Here is a 17,169-nt window from a genome sequence, read left to right on the forward strand (position 1 = left end):
CTAAAGGGTCATTTACATAAGTGTGTTAATGCATTGAGTAAAACGTTTTTTAAGTGCTTTGGAGCCAATTACGCTTCAATGTTTGTCTTTTTTTCAGATGTGTTCCCAATCAACGAGCCAAAGACCATTTGTCATTAAAGTCCCCATCATGACCAAAGAGGAAACATTATGATTGCATGATTTTACAACCAGAGAGCCCTGTATTTGCGCAAAAACACCCCAAATTCATCTTCTTAAATCACAAAGTGGTGTACCCACTAAGAAGACTTCCCTCAAGTTGTTGACATGCAATAGCGTCACTATGACATTAACTTACACCCAAATGAGTAACTCTGCGGGCAGATAGTTTTGGTTTCTTTTGTTGAGATTTAGAGATTTCCATCTTTGGGATTTTTTGTCCTCGACCCCAATACAAGGGAGGCAACTGGAAATAAATGTGCGGTGTTCCTATTACGTTTTAAAGATGACATTTTAAAACATTTTACAGGAACATCTTGTGTTAATCAGAACATTCCACAGAACATTTGAAAAGATGATTCTGATAAAAATGTAAATGCTATTCTAACCAATGAATGCAAAATCATCAAGTGTTATCAATGAAGTTGATTTCTAGTGTTTCTAACAACACTTTTTGTTGATCATTGTGCAGGCAAGAGGCACTGCTGGCAGCCATAAGTGAGAAAGACGCCAACATCGCCCTGCTGGAGCTCTCCTCCTCCAAGAAGAAGAAAACCCAGGATGAGGTGGCAGCTCTGAAGAGGGAGAAGGACGGTCTGGTCCATCAGCTCAAACAGCAGGTAAGATAACTGTGAACACACTCACACTTTGACATCCAAGAAAAGGTCCGTGTTCAGTTACTTAAACGAGTGGAGAGGAAAGAAGTGTGGAGAGGAGTAAAAAAAAAAAAAAAAAAAAAAAAGGGTGAGCACAGGTGAGGCGAGTGGAGGAGGGAAAAAAAAGAGATGCAGAGAGAAACTGAGTCCAGATGCGACCACACTTCTCCGACCACCGGGGGTAAATTTAGGATTCACCGACCCCTCCCTCACTCTCCACACATAAACACACACAGAGTTCAAATGCTCAACAAATCTCTGCTGACAACACTTTCATATAAATCTGCATTTATTTACATTTTCCCTCCACAGATATACACACACGTCACCTCTCTGGTATGGATACACCTTCACAGAGCTCAAACACACAAATCTGTACATACAGACACACACACATACACACACATACTGATGTTTGCACACTCACCCAGGCCAAAAACAAGGATATAAACATAACCAAATGCCTCTGTGGTTCCACATAGAGGTTTTATTCACACACACACACACACACACACACACACACACACACACACAAACACACACACAGTGAAGGTTTTTGTGGGTCTAGTGAATTAACCAACTCCTCAGTGGATGTGCCGGCTGAGAGTTTGTTGGATTTCCTCTTCACTGTTTTTCATAAACTGCACTGTATCTTCTCCCTTTATATCTATTTCCAGGTATTATCTATTCCAGGCCAAGGTACAGTCCATGCATCCAGCAACCAACATTCAAACACAGATCATGCCCAGCACCATACACATGGAGACAAAGATCCTAATATATCAGCCCAAAACTGAGACTGAGGCACTTTGTGTTTCCTTCTTTTTGTCTTGATCAACCAACTGTGAAAATAAACGGCAGTTCAAATAAAAGTAATGGAGTTGTAATCCTCAAACCACCCAGATCGATACGATGGAGCACTTCTTAAGCTGCAACTGAATATTGCCCAAAATCCATTTTATGGATTGAACGAGCTTAAATGGATTCACTGAGAAAAATGTTGCGCTCAGAAAGAGTGAAATCGCATGTATGTGCGACAAAGAGTTAGACTCGGTGTTTAAGTGAAAGTCAGGAGGTGTTGGAGAGTCGCTGTGTCAAATGAAGTCATTATAACACGAATCACTCTCGTCTCTCTTCCTCCCTCATCCCTCTGACTCTCAGTCCTATTTGATGTCATTTATGACACCTCAGGGTCTCGAAGGTGGTTACTGACAACACAGAGACTCCACTGTCTGCTGCTATGTCAGTGTGTGATAGAGTGTACGTATGTCAATGTGTGTGTGAGCGTTTTTGCCCTCCTCTTGGTCTCTCTCTCTTTCTCTCTATGGTGTTATAATTTTCAGTCCTTCAAAGACAGATCACAGCCAAGACTTCCTCAATATTCCCGTAAGTGTGTGTGTGTATGTGTGTGTGTGCGTTACCATGCAGTGAGCGGAGACTGCTGTGTATTTGTAGCTGCCTCCTTCAGAGTGACACAGACACACACTTTGACACTGATACCTGCCTGACAAATGGGACGGAGGCAGGGTAGCAGCACCAAATTTAAAGTATAAATCTGAGATGATGTAAATGACTTGGTGAGCTGTAAACTTCTGGCAGGTGTAAACAGAAAGTTTATTTTAAAGTACAAACTGACAAAATAAGTTAGCTTTAAACTTTGGATTTTGAACAAGAATCTGGTCCACTTTTACCTGTGTGCTGCAGAATCAAAAGTGCTATTTTTGGAAGTTTCCACGAGTGTTTTTTTGACAGGCATCACCTGTCAGTCAATCAGAGTTCAGAGTCTGTGGTTTTTGAAATGAATGGATGTTTCACAAGTGCTTAAATGTCGCTGACATGTCTGGTTTGAATCTGGGTTCTAAACACCACAACCATAAGGTTTTACTGCTAGAGTACCATGCAATAAGAGGCTCAATTCAAAAACACAATAAACCAGATTCAGTCAAATATAATCATCTGGTGGACAAAAGATAACACATCTGGTCAGATTGTGTGACTTTTATTTTTTTCCTTTGTGTACTAAAGGATACAGGATATCTTGTCTTTAAGCCTTTTCACACGTGTGGAAAAACTCCTGAAAAGCTTCAAGAAGTTCTCAGGAGTTGCAGCTCTTCTTGAAACTCTTAAAAAGGGAAAATTGTGGAGAAATCCCGGAGTGAAAAAGGATTTTATAACTCCACGATATCCTGACTTTTTCCATGTCTCGCCTCTGAGCCCTCCCCATCCGAAAGGGAAAATCTCCCACTGTGAAGAACATATGTGAAAGAGCTACTCAAGAAAATGTCAAGGGCAGGCTGTCCTGAAAATTTCTGCAGTGGGTGTGTGAGTGCATGTGCTACATAGGGCTTTTGATTAAACATTGCACCTGTGTTATTTTGGCCATATCATTCCTGTAATGAAAAAGAATATAAACTACTTGTAGTCATTTTTTCAAGTTGAAGCATTGAAAAAACAAAACAATAGTTATTTACTATAAGCTACATTTCTAAAGTGATTAATGGCTGTTTGTCGGTTAATGTGAAGAATTGTGCAAATGTTTTTTTTTCTTTTCAAACAATTACAACCTTCTGTCACAAAGCCAGCCAGCTGCTGTGTTTATTAGAGGAACACAACTTATAAAACTGAATGTTTTAAAGAAAAGTATACAGCAAAGACAACAACATTAGACAGCAGAATCTGATGCATATAGTTTGATTCATGCAGAAAATATTAAAGATGTAAAAAACGTGTGTGAGTTAAGAATATATGTGAGTGTCCCTGAAAGTTCTTCCTGCCTGTTGCCCTTTGAGCCCCAGCTGCAGTGAAGCCGAGAAGGCTGTAGATCAAGGTGACCTCAGCTCTCTTCACTCTCCTCTCTTTCTCACAGTCTTTTCCTGCGTACTTTTATTCACATTTTTTTTTTTTAATTTCCTTCGGTAGTACGGTGAGCCATGAGAAAAACAGAGAGAAGTTATGATGAAGAGTGTGAGAAATAAAATAAGGAGAGGGAAGGAGTCGTAATATTTATGAAATGGAACAAGAGGGGGGAGGTGAGGAATATAGCACCATCTGCCCCTGTGAGAGACACATGTGGTTAACATTTACAGGTGGTGTATGTGTGGCCCTGGCCTCAGCAATTGTTCTCCATCTGTGTGGCTAGAACTGCCTTCTTTTATGGACGTCTTTTTATATTCTGGCTCGTCATATCAGTGGCTTTGGAAAGCTCAGGATGACGGTGGTTTGGTATTTTCCGAGGTTTCTTATTAGAGAATCTTAAGTGACATTACAGAAACACAAACACTAAATTATATTGAAAAAATGATATGGAAAGAACAATAAAAGAGGGTTCAACAGCCTAGTATTTAATTACAGATTATGCACTTTAACGCTTAAACGTTTCTTTAAGCCTACAAGGATTTCAGGGGTTCTTTTCTAAGAGTTATGGGTGTTTTATTTTTTGTTTCCGTCTTTACGCACTTAACTGTTCATCATTATTTGGTTATGATAATCATGACTTCTCTGTTACTGCCAAAAGTGGAAAAAAAGAGGCTCAAATGTAGTGAATTCTTCTCTGGAGACTTATCAGAATGAAATGATTCCCTGCAGGGCTGGACTCAGACTCTATTTTCCACTTACTAACATACTCTCTGTTCTTTATGGAAAAAAGAGGAGGGGGGGAAAACGAATGTAATTATTAATCATGATGAAATAGTTCTTATCCGACCATGACTCAGCAACTTTTCCTTTTCTGATAATTGCAGAGATAACAACAAAGGTTCTTCTTTCACTACTGGAGGGAAAACCGAAACAATAATCCAATCTAATATTCCCCTGAGCCTTATCACGATGAAATGATTTTCTGCTAAGCATGACTCAGCAGATTTTCCACCTCGCTTCACTCGCGTTCATTTGTTTCTCGCTCTGTCTGCTGCAGCGGGTTACAGAGGAGCCACAAGGAGGATAGATGGAGACGAGGAGAAAAGGACAAGGGAGGAGGAAGGGAACAATAGGGGGAAGAGGAGGAGTGAAATAACGGAGTGATGATTAGATTAAGTGGGAAAGAGAGTTGGCTGAGCTGAGGTCAGCATTCCTGACAATTAGAGAAAAGGGGAAGATGTTTTTTAAAAAAAAGGCGAGTAAGGAAAATGAGAGAGGAGGATTGGGAGGGCGTTAATTTCTTCCTCTCATGCAGTTGTCTTTGTTCTGTCCCCCCCCTCCCCCCTCACCTTTACTCACCCTTTTCTCAGCTAATTCACACCTCACTTTCCTTCCCAGTCCTCTGTGTCTTTTGTTCTGGCCTGTCCTCTATTTCTCCCGATCGCTGTACTAGTATTCAAAAGAAACTAAAAACTAAAAGAACAACAAGAGAACAGAGAAGGACAGATGGAGAAATTAGGGATTTATTAGTGCGTCTTAGCATTTTCGTTTTGTTTTAGAAGCTTTCTGAAATCTTGTAGATAACAATATAAACACTAACATGCTCAGTGACCATCACATGCAATCACTAGTCACAATCATTCTTTTGGTTGTCTTGTGTTGTCTACTCCGAATAAGCCCCTCTTTGTTCCCAGGTTTCTGAGAAAAAAAGTATTTAGCTAGCTCGTTAAATTCACATGGCTTTAAAAGAAAAACCTTTAAGGTACAAGATTAAAGTCTTGATGTCAATCAATGATGCATCTCTCTGAGCAGTGTGAAATAAGACAAATACAGTTTGAGAAACAGGAAAAATGAGGCAAAAAAAAAAAATAGAAATGTATTGTAACAACCAGTCCTTTCTCATAACCCCTGTTAGCACTCCAACAAAGAAGGTTAAATCAGGGTGGATTCATGACATTAACATTTGTCATTATTGTGAGTTTTCAAGTCAAAGTACACCAAAGAAAAATATGACTTTGGTTAACTTCTCCAGCTACATGTCTGCTTGGTTTTTAATAAATTGCTGTTGCTGCAGAATTTCCCCAAATTGAATGACTTGTGTAACCAGTGCTTTGCATTGAATATCAACTTCTGAAGCATGTGTTTTAGATATCAAAAAGTTGGTTGAAATCAAAAACAATGAACTGGCCAAAAAAGAAAGAAAAACTTAAAGAGAAAAGCAGTTCCAAATATCAGAAGACAGGACAAGGAGCTGTGGAAACGAAGACACATTTCAGAAAGCAGGGAGAAAAAGTGGAAGAGACATTTAGCCATGGTACAATTGCACGCATGTATGAAAGTGAGAGGTTGATTTAAGATAATGTGTCTATAACAGAGAAAGACATTTAAAAATAAATCTGAACAAAACTCAGATCATTAAAGACAAATGGAGAGAAACAAAAGAGCAGAGTGCTGGGTACATTTACAGGACAGGATAGAGGGACTTCATTACATAAAGCTCTACCTAGGATATATAATATAATCAGGATACAAAAGATGAATAGAATAAAAGTGAAAACACAGGAAAACACCAAAGATAGAGTCACATGTTAATATACAAAATGTAGTACACAACTAACTTTTTAACTTTTTGTCTTGTCATTATTTATTACTTCCCTACAAGAACGCTCCTAACTTTAAAGACCTATTACCAACTGCAATCTTGTCTTTCTTCAAAGTTTAGGTGTGGACAGTGGACAAGTGGTCACAGACATTCAACCCCCACACATTATCTGTGTCATATCCTCTTCATCAGCAGCCCGGCTAGCTCAGTCGGTAGAGCATGAGACTCTTAATCTCAGGGTCGTGGGTTCGAGCCCCACGTTGGGCGCAGTGGTTTTGTACTGAAGCCTCTGTCCATTCATCAGATCACTTTCTCTTAAAGTTGGTTGCCTCTGAATGCAAGGACAAAGACCTAAGTCAACTGACTGTCTCATGTCCCCATAGTGAAGCAAATGCAGAAACTGTGTAATTGAAGGCGTCTTCCATTTCATTTAATAAATGCACTTTGTTGGGGCGCTGGTGGCGCAGTGGTTAGTGCGCGCGTCCCATATATGGAGGCTATGCTCCTCCAAGAGGGCGGCCCGGGCGGCTCCCCCCCCCCCGCATGTCACTCCCCACTCTATCTCTCCCTGATTTCCATCTCTATCCACTGTCCTGTCTCTCCATTAAAGGCACAAAAAGCCCAAAAATAAATCTTTTTTTAAAAAAAAGCACTTTGTTAACATCACTCATGAACATCTTTGCATGATAGAAGAACTCAATTTAAAATTGTCCATTCACCAAACAAGTTTCAGACTATTTCACTATGGTAAGACAAACTCTGAGATGTCCTTTCTCAGTCTTTTTATGTTTTTAATTTAAATTTAAAACTTTCAATACCAAACACACACTGTGGGAGTGGGGCAGGGGGTCTCCTGGGTCAAAGTAACAGAGGTTGCTGTAGTGATTGGACCCCTGGGAAGAGCAAGCCACTCTTTCGAAGTGTGTATGCAGACACTGAATCTGTAGCATTTTCTGGCATCAGCCAACCCATTGTTAGCCAGCCCGGCTAGCTCAGTCGGTAGAGCATGAGACTCTTAATCTCAGGGTCGTGGGTTCGAGCCCCACGTTGGGCGCTTCTCTTTTGTACTGCAGACTCTGACCAAAGAAACTAATGTGACTGACACTCTTGAAGAACATAGACCGCCTAAACTGGGACAAATAGTACTACATCCAATATTTCCTTTAAGGAGAACGGTTCTATTCTAAGCTTTAAGAACCAATCATAGTCTTTTTTTATCTAGAATATGTTGGACTGTGAAGGGAGCCTACCTAGAACCCCCCACAACCCCCACCCTCCTGGGTGGTAATGGCTGCCTCGAAATCTGACCTCTTCCATAGCCACCTACAGCCCGGCTAGCTCAGTCGGTAGAGCATGAGACTCTTAATCTCAGGGTCGTGGGTTCGAGCCCCACGTTGGGCGCTGTGGTTTTGAACTATAGAGTATTGTGATGAAAGACTTGGAGTAAGTCTACCTTCACTCCTGCAAAATGCACTCATGCTTGAAACCTTCACAGGGTGGTGCAGTGTCTATAATTAATGTCAGTATTGATGAGACGGGTAAACTGTTTGCTGCCTTTGGGTTTTAAAGAAATGCAGCTGTATACAGCAACAGTCAGTGTCTTAAATTTCTGCAGATTGCATTCCTCAGGAGTTTGTGGAGAGGAGAGGAAGAGATAGACGGACGAATAAACATCACTCCAGAGCTTCCAGTGTGTGTTTGCGTTTTTGTCTGCAGGTGCAGTGGGGATCCCGCGCTCTGCACTAATGTGGTTTCAAGATGAACTGTTTACTTTCCGTGTTTGTTTTAAATATATGTGTGTGTTTATTTTAAAGCTGTCTTGAGAAAACATGGAAATGAATAATGTGAGTGCTCGCCAGGGGAGAATGTCTTCAACTTGACTTATGTGCATAGACACACACACACACACACACACACACACACACACACACACACACACACACACACACACACACACACACAGTTTTATATGATACCACACACACACACACACAAAGCACAGCTATCTCCTGCTCACACACAGACTCTCAAAAAAATGCAGTCTTTCATTTAGCTTTCAAACAAACACACACGAAATGTGGCAATGGCATATTTCTTTTAGCTTCTGTCTCACACACACACACACACACACACACACACACACACACAAAACTTCAGTCTGGCCTGCTTAAGCCCCTGTTCCTTGCAGGGCTCAGCAAGAGGCTAAGGGGATTTAGATTGGACAAGACTGACAGATTTAGACTGACTCCCTCCCTTGCTTTCGCTCGCTCTCTCTCTCTCTCTCTCTCTCTCTCTCTCTCTCTCTCTCTCTCTCTCTCTCTCCCTCTCACTTGCTCTTTTCCAAGCCTACTGTAAGTCTTGAAGTATAACTATAACATGTGAGAGAGATGGATTAGCAAGGAGGAAGAGGACGGTCAGGAAAGGAGGAGTAGATAAATGACAGTTAGGAGGAGGAAAAAATTAGATAGATGGGACTCAACAGTAAGGAAATGGAAAAAAACAAGGGGACAAAAGTCTATTTACTGCATGTTGATATGCGTTTGTACATCGAAGAGCTCATGTGTGTGTGTGTGTGTGTGTGTGTGTGTGTGCGTACAGCCCAACATTTGTTTTACTCCTTTATGGATCTCTGCCCAAGTGGCAAATTAGGAAGCCTGTTATTTCTGCCGCAGTTAACAAGCTGCACAACAGGTGGCATGTCAAAGGTTGTATTTGTGTGGCTTTATGTGTGTGTGTGTGCTCTTTAAAATTTACAAAGCCTTCTTTATTGTTATTTTTGAAAGGGAAGCAAAACCAACATACAACAAAAACTTAAACACGCAGTTTGAAATGTTCTCCTTGCTCTGTTTTCTTTTTTGCCTGTGTCTTTCCCTCTTCCTCTTCTAGTGCACAGACTCATAAGCACACAGTGTGTGTAAGTGAAAGTCAAAGCTCTTGGCAGTCGTCCAACCATCTCTTCTCTATTTCCTCTCTGCAAATTAACTCCCTGAGGAATTTGAGGCTATGGTTACCCTCTTATCACACACACACACACATGCATGACTTTGTGGTGTTAGCTGAAGTAGAAACGTCTTTTTTATTTTGCAGAATCACATTACAAATTATCTTTTATAATTTTTTGTGTTACAAACCAAAAAGATATAGTAAGAAACATATGATATTCTTTCTGGATACTTTGCATAGGAAGGTGCGACGAGTCAAGTCTGTCCTTTATCAGTGTCTGTATTTCTTCCCCTTCGCTGTGGAACCACAAGCCATATCGTTTCCATAAAGTAAACAGTCTAGCGTATTGATTGTCACTGTATGCAGACGACATGTTGCTTTATGTGAATGATCCTGTATCTTGTCTTCGTGGTGTTCCATCCACAAACTCTGCAAACTCCATTTAAAGGTCTTGACCAAAGATTTAAATTCAAGAATGTTCTCTCATTACCTAGCTTACATTTCTGTCACTGGGCTGTAAAAAGTCAGAAAACAAGTTGTAGAGTTGAAAACATCTCATAGTTTGTGACTCTTTTTCTCTCTGTAGACGCAAAACCGCATGAAGCTGATGGCGAACAACTATGAGGACGACCACCTGAAGGTCACCTCTCCAAACTCAGAGCTGCCCAACAATCACAAGCCGTCCCCAGACCAGGTAAGATCTTTACCTGCACAGTGTTTCCACAAACAAGGGAAAACCTTCAAATATTGTCGCAAGCCTGACACACAAATATGAACTCACTGTTAACGGATGAATGCATGCTCTCAAATGACATTTCAGATACTTCTTATTATTGCCATTTACAACTTTCTGCTCATGTCAAAGGCCACTAGCTTAAATAGAAACGTTTGGCCACTTTGGTTACTTTGAAAGCTTCTTATTTGTCTAATTATTTACATTTGTTCAAATGTAATGGTTTTGATTTAACCGCAGCTCTGGGTCTTCTTAAATTTTCTGCTTCGACAAACTAACTTCTTGCTTTCTCCAAACTCACGCTGCGGTGGGACTGAACTAACCAATAGGACGATGAGGAGGGCATATGGGCCTAGCAAACCACATGCCTTCTTTCTCAGTCTCGGTCCTGCATTTTGTACAGAAGGGTGAGCCTCTCTTTCATCTGGATCCATATCAAATTTGGATGTGCTCATCAACCGTCTTTCATCAGTCATACTTTCGTTCCATCCGTGAGTTTGTGATCTGGTTCTGATGTGTTGATTCCGTCATTTCACTTGTCCACCTTTGTGTGCTCATTTCTTCCATTCTTTCATCACCACAATAGATTTCTAACTTTTCTCATGGTGGTCAATATTTAAACTGGGATGAGGTGAATTTCTGAATCAGAATATTCACATCAATCAGGGTATTTAAAGCTCCTGAAATTTGTGCTCCATCTGTTAAATGTCTCCTTCCATCCTTTGATTTTTTTCATTTTTCTTCTCCTCCTCCTCCTCCTAGATGAATTCTTTCAAAAATACCGTCTTTCATCATCTCATGATTTCCTTCGTCTTTCTTATTGATCGTCATGTCAATCACAGCACATCATTCTTTTTTGATGCATCATGTGTCTGTCTTTGTGCTTCATCTTCTTTAATGGCATGACAGTCTCTCAGCTGAACTCACTCTGTTTGGGTTGTAGTGCATGATCTATGAAAGCTGCGTCTTTGCAAAAATACTCCATGAAAGATTTTAGCATTGTTAGCAATGATAAAAGGAAGCTTTTTGCCTTGCCCTCACCTTGGTACTGTTTTTAAAGTATGCAATGGGGGGTTTCAGTATTTTTTTTTCAAGGCTCATAGGTTATTAATTTCACATTCATGAAAACATACAGGTCAAGCAAGAACACAAATACCCTTTTCAAATGGATTTCAGCACATCTAGTATAAAAATGTAATGCAGGTCCACATGCTTTCTTAAATAAAACATGTCAACACTTGTAGAAGATCCACAGAGTTACTCGCTGTAAAATTCACAGAAAAAGTGATTAGCATATTTGTTGAAGTGGCTTATGAGGACTAGGGATGGAACTAAATATTGATACAGCATTATATCATTGCACTGATTCATGTGATATAATTGTTATATCGCTGGTGCCAAATCTTGATGTTTTAATTTTTGATAAATACAGTGATCGAAACAGTTTCCCCTGCCAGTTTGACTCACCACATCACCACTTTGTGACTCCTCACAAAGTAGCACTTACGACATGATTGAGGGTAATGTGGACAAAAGCTAATTGGCTAATGAAACAAGTTGACAGTGGGATAAAAGAAGAAGAAGAGAACAACAGGATAATGTCAAATAATGTGTTTAAAGGAAGTTAAGAGATGAAGTTTGATGACAGGGGAAGCAGACACCAAATTGCAGTTAATACATTAATCCTGAAGTTAACCTGTTCAGGGTCTTTTTTATATTCTTCAGTTCATCGGATATCATGGCGCATCAATTTTGCTGAATCGCAGTATTGGGATACTTTTGATATTTCTGGTCATATATCATACTTATGTACGAATCATTTCAGAAGTTATTCTGCAATTCCCACCTCTGTTGATCCTGTCTTTGGGTCTCACATTGATAAAAGAGTTGTGTTAGTTTGACTTCCCGACAGGACAGTGGAGGCAGCACCACATGACGCACACATGCTCCTTTAACGCAGCTCACTTCCTCCATTGGGATTTCCCATTGGGATGCTAAACGGCCAATGCTACACTGAGGGATCTAAGTTTGACCCTGGTTATTAATTAGCGGTAGCACCTCCCTGCTGAGAGAGGCACGCCAGTCAGCACACACACTGCTGACACTCATTCTGTGTCCATGAGTAGTTACACACACAGGTACAGTATGCACACACTTCTTGGTTTGTAAGGCGGGCAATTCTCCACAGCACATTACATCCGAACAGTCGGTGACTGTGCCTGTTTCATTAAGGGAATTCTGAACTACTGTTGGAGGAGAAATGCTTCAAAACAAGTGAAGCAAAGAAACACAGGAGAGCCATCTGAACACACACTAAGAATAGTTGAGGAATAGTTTTTTTTTTTTTATGGCTTAGTGCTATAAGATGCATCAGTGACAAAAGACAGGGAAGAGGTGTTAATGTGTGTTTCTATGAGGCAGCTCAGTGGTTTTTTAAATGACTTCATGAGTAATGACTTCAAGCTTTTACTTGTTGTACAATAGCTAAAAAAAAAAAATCAGACATCTGAAAATACAGTAACAGAAGTATTAAAAATAAGACATTACTGCCAAAATAAGAAAAAAACATTTGTAAATGAATATACTGTACAGGTCCTGCAGAGCACCAGTGGATATGAAACACAAGTTGGGCAGATGGAGATTCATGTTTTATTTTGTCCTAACTAACCAAAAGGATAATATATTTTATTTAACAAATCAGAAAATATTCACTTTTAAGAAGCTAAAGCAAGCGAGCAAGTTACCAAAAAATGTATGGTGCAAAAAAACATTTGCAGATTGAACCTATCTTCAGTTATCACAGAACAATGAAATCATTGATAGTGTCATGAATTCTTCCATGCTGTACCTCAAAATCCTACCTCCTCATTATATGCCGTTCCTTGTGGAATAATTGTCCCCGTATACACGCTGTGCACTCAGGCACAATAATGACACCTCTTCAGAAAGAGAAGAGTCCAGATTTCACCTTACAATGGGGTCTCTGAAGGTTTTTAAACATGCAGCTAGAGAGTGAATGTCTCTCTTTGGAGTAGTTTCATAGCTCAGTAACACACTGGCCGGCAGGTTAATAAAGAGGAACAAACACACACACATTGCTGTATAAAATCATGTCTCCTCTGGGATTATTTTATAGTACTGTAAGACATTGGAAAGCACTGTGGGCTCGTTAAACACACACACACACACACACACACACACACACACACACACACACACACACACACACTGCATAGGGTGTGTAAAACAATAAAAACACAGAGGCACATACATGCTGTACATCAAAATAAAGTCAGATAATGTAAGGACTACAGGTGCTTTACAGGCTTTCAGGGATCAATTGTGAATATTAAATGTTTTTTACTTCCGCTGCCATCATTTAGATACTTGTCTGTATAAGTCGTTGAATATTTATTTAAAGACAAAAGAATTACAGTGATGTTATTTTGCTCTGAATATCTTCCTCTTATCACCACTATGCTTCAGTCTGTTTCTCATTTGGCTCGTATTTGATCCCCGAGCTCTGCTGCAGGTCTGGAAAGTGTGGCGAGTGTTTCTTTCTTCTTTTCTTTTAGCTTTCTGACAGAGAAGTCCATATTAGAAAGTGTGAGTGCTCAGCTGCTGAACACGTGTTTAGACATGTTTGTAAAGCAGAAAGGCCCGATTCTTACGAGATTTGCTCACATACTGTTTTGTCATATACCTGGATAACTCACACAACAGACCTGGAGCTGCATCAAAACACACACACACAGCAGTGATGTTTTAAAATGCAGAATGTGTCAGATCTCTGCAGCTTTTAACTCCATCATTGTCTCTTCACTCCCCTTACTTATCCCTCTCACTCCAGAGGGAAATGTTTGGTGATGTATTTTGTAATGGACTGTAACCTTTTGGCAAGTTTTAACTGGAAAATACTGTAACCAGCACTATTTTCAGCTCAGATAATGACCTTGTATGAGTGTGTGTGTTAGGTCTCTGTGCGCTTACATATATTACATCAAACATGTGTACATGTGTACTGTGTTTGTGTTTTGGGATGTAGTTAAACTACTCTTGAACACACAACGGAGTGGCTCTGGAAAAAAACACAAAAATAACTCCCGGTGTGTGTGTGTTTGTGGGTGTGTTGTGTTTGTAGTAAATGAGGTGAAGACTCTGAATCAGAAGTGACAGTTACTTTGATTTACTGTCGACTTTCATTGTCGCAGCAATGCTGAAGAAGAGCGTGCAAGAGTATTTTTTTTAATCCTACAAAAAAAAAAAAAACACCCACATCTCGTGCTTTGATTTGTTTGCCAGGATGCTCAAACCCATGAAGTTGTTGAATAATGAATGTTGCATATACAGGAGAGTTGTTTATGTATATTGTGTTTTATTCATTATCAGTGTCCAAAAATCTGCCTGTCTGCAGTTTGTTTTTCTTTTTTTTTGACGGCGCAGGCTAGATCAGATTTAGAAAATGTGTCAGAGACAAGTGTCTGGGATGGATATGAATCCTGTTTGTAGGTTTTATGAGTCAATTTAAATAAGACATGCAAGAAACTAGACAGTATATAAATCTCTTAACTCAGTGCATGAAGACAAGATTCATCATATTAAAAGAAAGACGAGAAGAAATACATTTATTGTCCAGGTATTCACATTCTGATATATAATTGATAAGTTGGGAGGGAGAACATGTTGCTACACTAAACACAGTGTCAGTGGACAGTATGTGACTGCACTGAATTAAACACATTGTCAAAATCTGAGAAGACTTTTAAAGAATATTTACAATTACTGTGCTACTGTGCTCAGTGAATGTATCCTCCTATTGAAACTCTCTGTGTGTGTGTGTGTGTGTGTGTGTGTGTGTGTGTGTGTGTGTGTGTGTGTGTGTGTGTGTGTGTGTGTGTGTGTGTGTGTGTGTGTGTGTGTGTGTGTGTGTGTGTGTGTGTGTGTGTGTGTGTGTGTGTGTGTGTGTGTGTGTGTGTTTCTGTCTGTCTGTCTGTGCTAAGTGATGATAAGCATGAAGCAAAGGGTGAAGACAGACACCACTACGACAGAGCCTACTTCCCTAACACACACACTAACAGCCCTCTTAACATGCTTCCTCTGCACTTAAATCTTTCTTTTCCCCAAGGAGAGGAGAGGGTCTGTGTGTCTTTTCTGTGTATCTTTGTGGGTCTCTGTGTGTGTGTGTGTGTGTGTGTGTGTGTGTGTGTGTGTGAGAGTATTTGTCTCTTGGGGGGTCTTGTCTTGTACCCCCAAAATTGTGCATGTAGCTCCTCTTTCCCATGCTCAAACACACACACATTAGTCACAGCCACGGGTGAAACAAATGTTGCTATTAAAGTCAGATTTTTTCAGAATAAAATATTAACGGGGAACATCCATAGCTCTAGAAGTTCCTCTTTCACTCTTTCTTTAAAAATGCATTTTTTTAAAATCCATTCTGGTGCATCTTGCATCAGATCTATTTTCCTCGCCAAAATCATCCATCACCATTTTTTTGTGTTTGTGTGTGAATTCTAATAAATTGTCTCGTTTCATTTCCCCCCCCCCCCCCCCCCCCCAGATTCTCTCTCCTCTCCTGGATCTCAATCAGAATCGCAGCAAACTGAAGCTGTACATCAGTCACCTGACCTCACTGTGTCAGGAGCGAGACCCAATCATATTGCAGGACTTTGCCCCGCCCCCTGCCTATCACCGTTCTGACTCCGCCTCCTGGCATACGCAGCTGCACAGCATGACACAGGAACAGGTGAGACAATTTGGTGTGTGTGTGTGTGTGTGTGTGTGTGTGTGTGTGTGTGTGTGTGTGTGTGTGTGTGTGTGTGTGTGTGTGTGTGTGTGTGTGTGTGTGTGTGTGTGTGTGTGTGTGTGTGTGTGTGTGTGTGTGTGTGTGTGTGTGTGTGTGTGTGTGTGTGTGTGTGTGTGTGTGTGTGTGTGTGTGTGTCCTGGCGACATTCATCAGTCCTCGGTTAAAACTCTATGTGTGTTTATGTGCTCTTTCTTTACATAAGTGATGATGTCTGTGTTTTTTGAGATTATTCTCCCTGTGTGTGTGTTTGTAGCTGTGTGGACGTGTGTGTAGGAGTCGGGCACACACTGGTTCACATGGCAGTTTTTTGGCGCTGCCTTTGACATTAATGAAAAAGATTTACTCCAACGGGTCACCTGACGACAAGCGGCTGGCTGTGAAACAAAATCTTTTTCAGACGTTTTATTTTACGGGGAGTAAACTCTGCTCGCAGCTTTTGGCAGCAGGAGGAGAGTTGGTTCATATACGGAGCAAGAAATGGAGAGACGAGAATATTTATTTACATGTCGAGCGAGATGTCATCCGAGAGTGGGAGGAGAGAAAAGGGAAATGAGGATAAAGAAAGAGAAGATGAGGCTTAGGGGAAGATTAAGAAAGATTGGCTAACCGGACTGCCCTTTTGCAGCTCCACTGTCATGGCAACTACAAGTGTATTCAGGTTTAGAATATAAACAGTATATTATTAGATTAAAATATTTTGTGGCTGTCTACAGCGTCCTTTCTCTCTCTCTCTGTTTTTCGCCATATTGAAAACATATCAGGCGATACATGGCCGCTACATGTGGTATACATTGAAAAACTGTAACTCTAGACACACACTCTTAAAGAGCAATGTGACAGAGTATGTGGTCAGTGTGCAGCACGACTAGTTTCCTCATGAAAGCTCTATTGTATGTCTTAATGCAGGGAAATGTCTCTGATTAGCATGAGTACTGTGGATAGCATGGCATAGCATGGTATGGTGTCACTTTAAATAAACTTTAGATATACTGAATTATATCGTCATTTAATCACTGTTTCCATTAAGGCGCAGAGAAATGCTGCATGCCTCTTTAAAACACAATCACTGAATGTATTTTTCATAATCAGCTTATTTCCAGTAGCTTATCTAACAAGATTGAATGCTTTCAGACAACCAACCAACCACCATTCAGTGTTTTATTTCTTCCTCATATCTTTAAAAACCCTTTCAAGTAATTGAAAACCTTCAAACCAATCTGTTCTCATGGCCACATACAGGCCAAACGTCTAAGCATACAAACAAAGAAAACAAGCACTTAATGGAATATTCTACCAAATATCTGTAAGAGACTTTCAGAACACGTTTTGGACGGTGTGTTTTATGTCACGCTCTAAAGAGACATTGTGTAAGCAGAGGCTGAATTCAAGGTGAACT

The 17,169-nt window shown here is 40.3% G+C and overlaps 1 protein-coding gene and 3 non-coding genes across 15 annotated transcripts in view; all 4 read left to right on the plus strand.

Moving 5' to 3' along the window:
• LOC132956260 (ELKS/Rab6-interacting/CAST family member 1-like) overlaps window positions 1-17,169 on the plus strand; it is a 103,612-nt gene that overhangs the window by 72,719 nt on the left and 13,724 nt on the right. For 8 of the 12 annotated variants that reach the window (XM_061029598.1, XM_061029600.1, XM_061029599.1 and 5 more), the window contains 3 exons: window positions 650-797; window positions 9,821-9,928; window positions 15,528-15,713. In XM_061029598.1, the coding sequence (XP_060885581.1) occupies window positions 650-797; window positions 9,821-9,928; window positions 15,528-15,713 (442 nt within the window). Of the gene's footprint in view, window positions 1-649; window positions 798-9,820; window positions 9,929-10,296; window positions 10,375-15,527; window positions 15,714-17,169 lie in introns of those variants that run through there. The other 4 variants (XR_009665990.1, XR_009665991.1, XR_009665992.1 and 1 more) reach the window with 1 other exon arrangement.
• Window positions 6,486-6,558, plus strand: trnak-cuu (transfer RNA lysine (anticodon CUU)). Its single transcript has one exon. It is a non-coding gene; the product is annotated as a tRNA-Lys (tRNA).
• trnak-cuu (transfer RNA lysine (anticodon CUU)) lies at window positions 7,273-7,345 on the plus strand. The gene has a single exon. It is a non-coding gene; the product is annotated as a tRNA-Lys (tRNA).
• Window positions 7,620-7,692, plus strand: trnak-cuu (transfer RNA lysine (anticodon CUU)). The gene has a single exon. It is a non-coding gene; the product is annotated as a tRNA-Lys (tRNA).

Source organism: Labrus mixtus, chromosome 22 (assembly GCF_963584025.1).
Source record: "Labrus mixtus chromosome 22, fLabMix1.1, whole genome shotgun sequence".
In the NCBI taxonomy this organism is placed as follows: domain Eukaryota; kingdom Metazoa; phylum Chordata; class Actinopteri; order Labriformes; family Labridae; genus Labrus; species Labrus mixtus.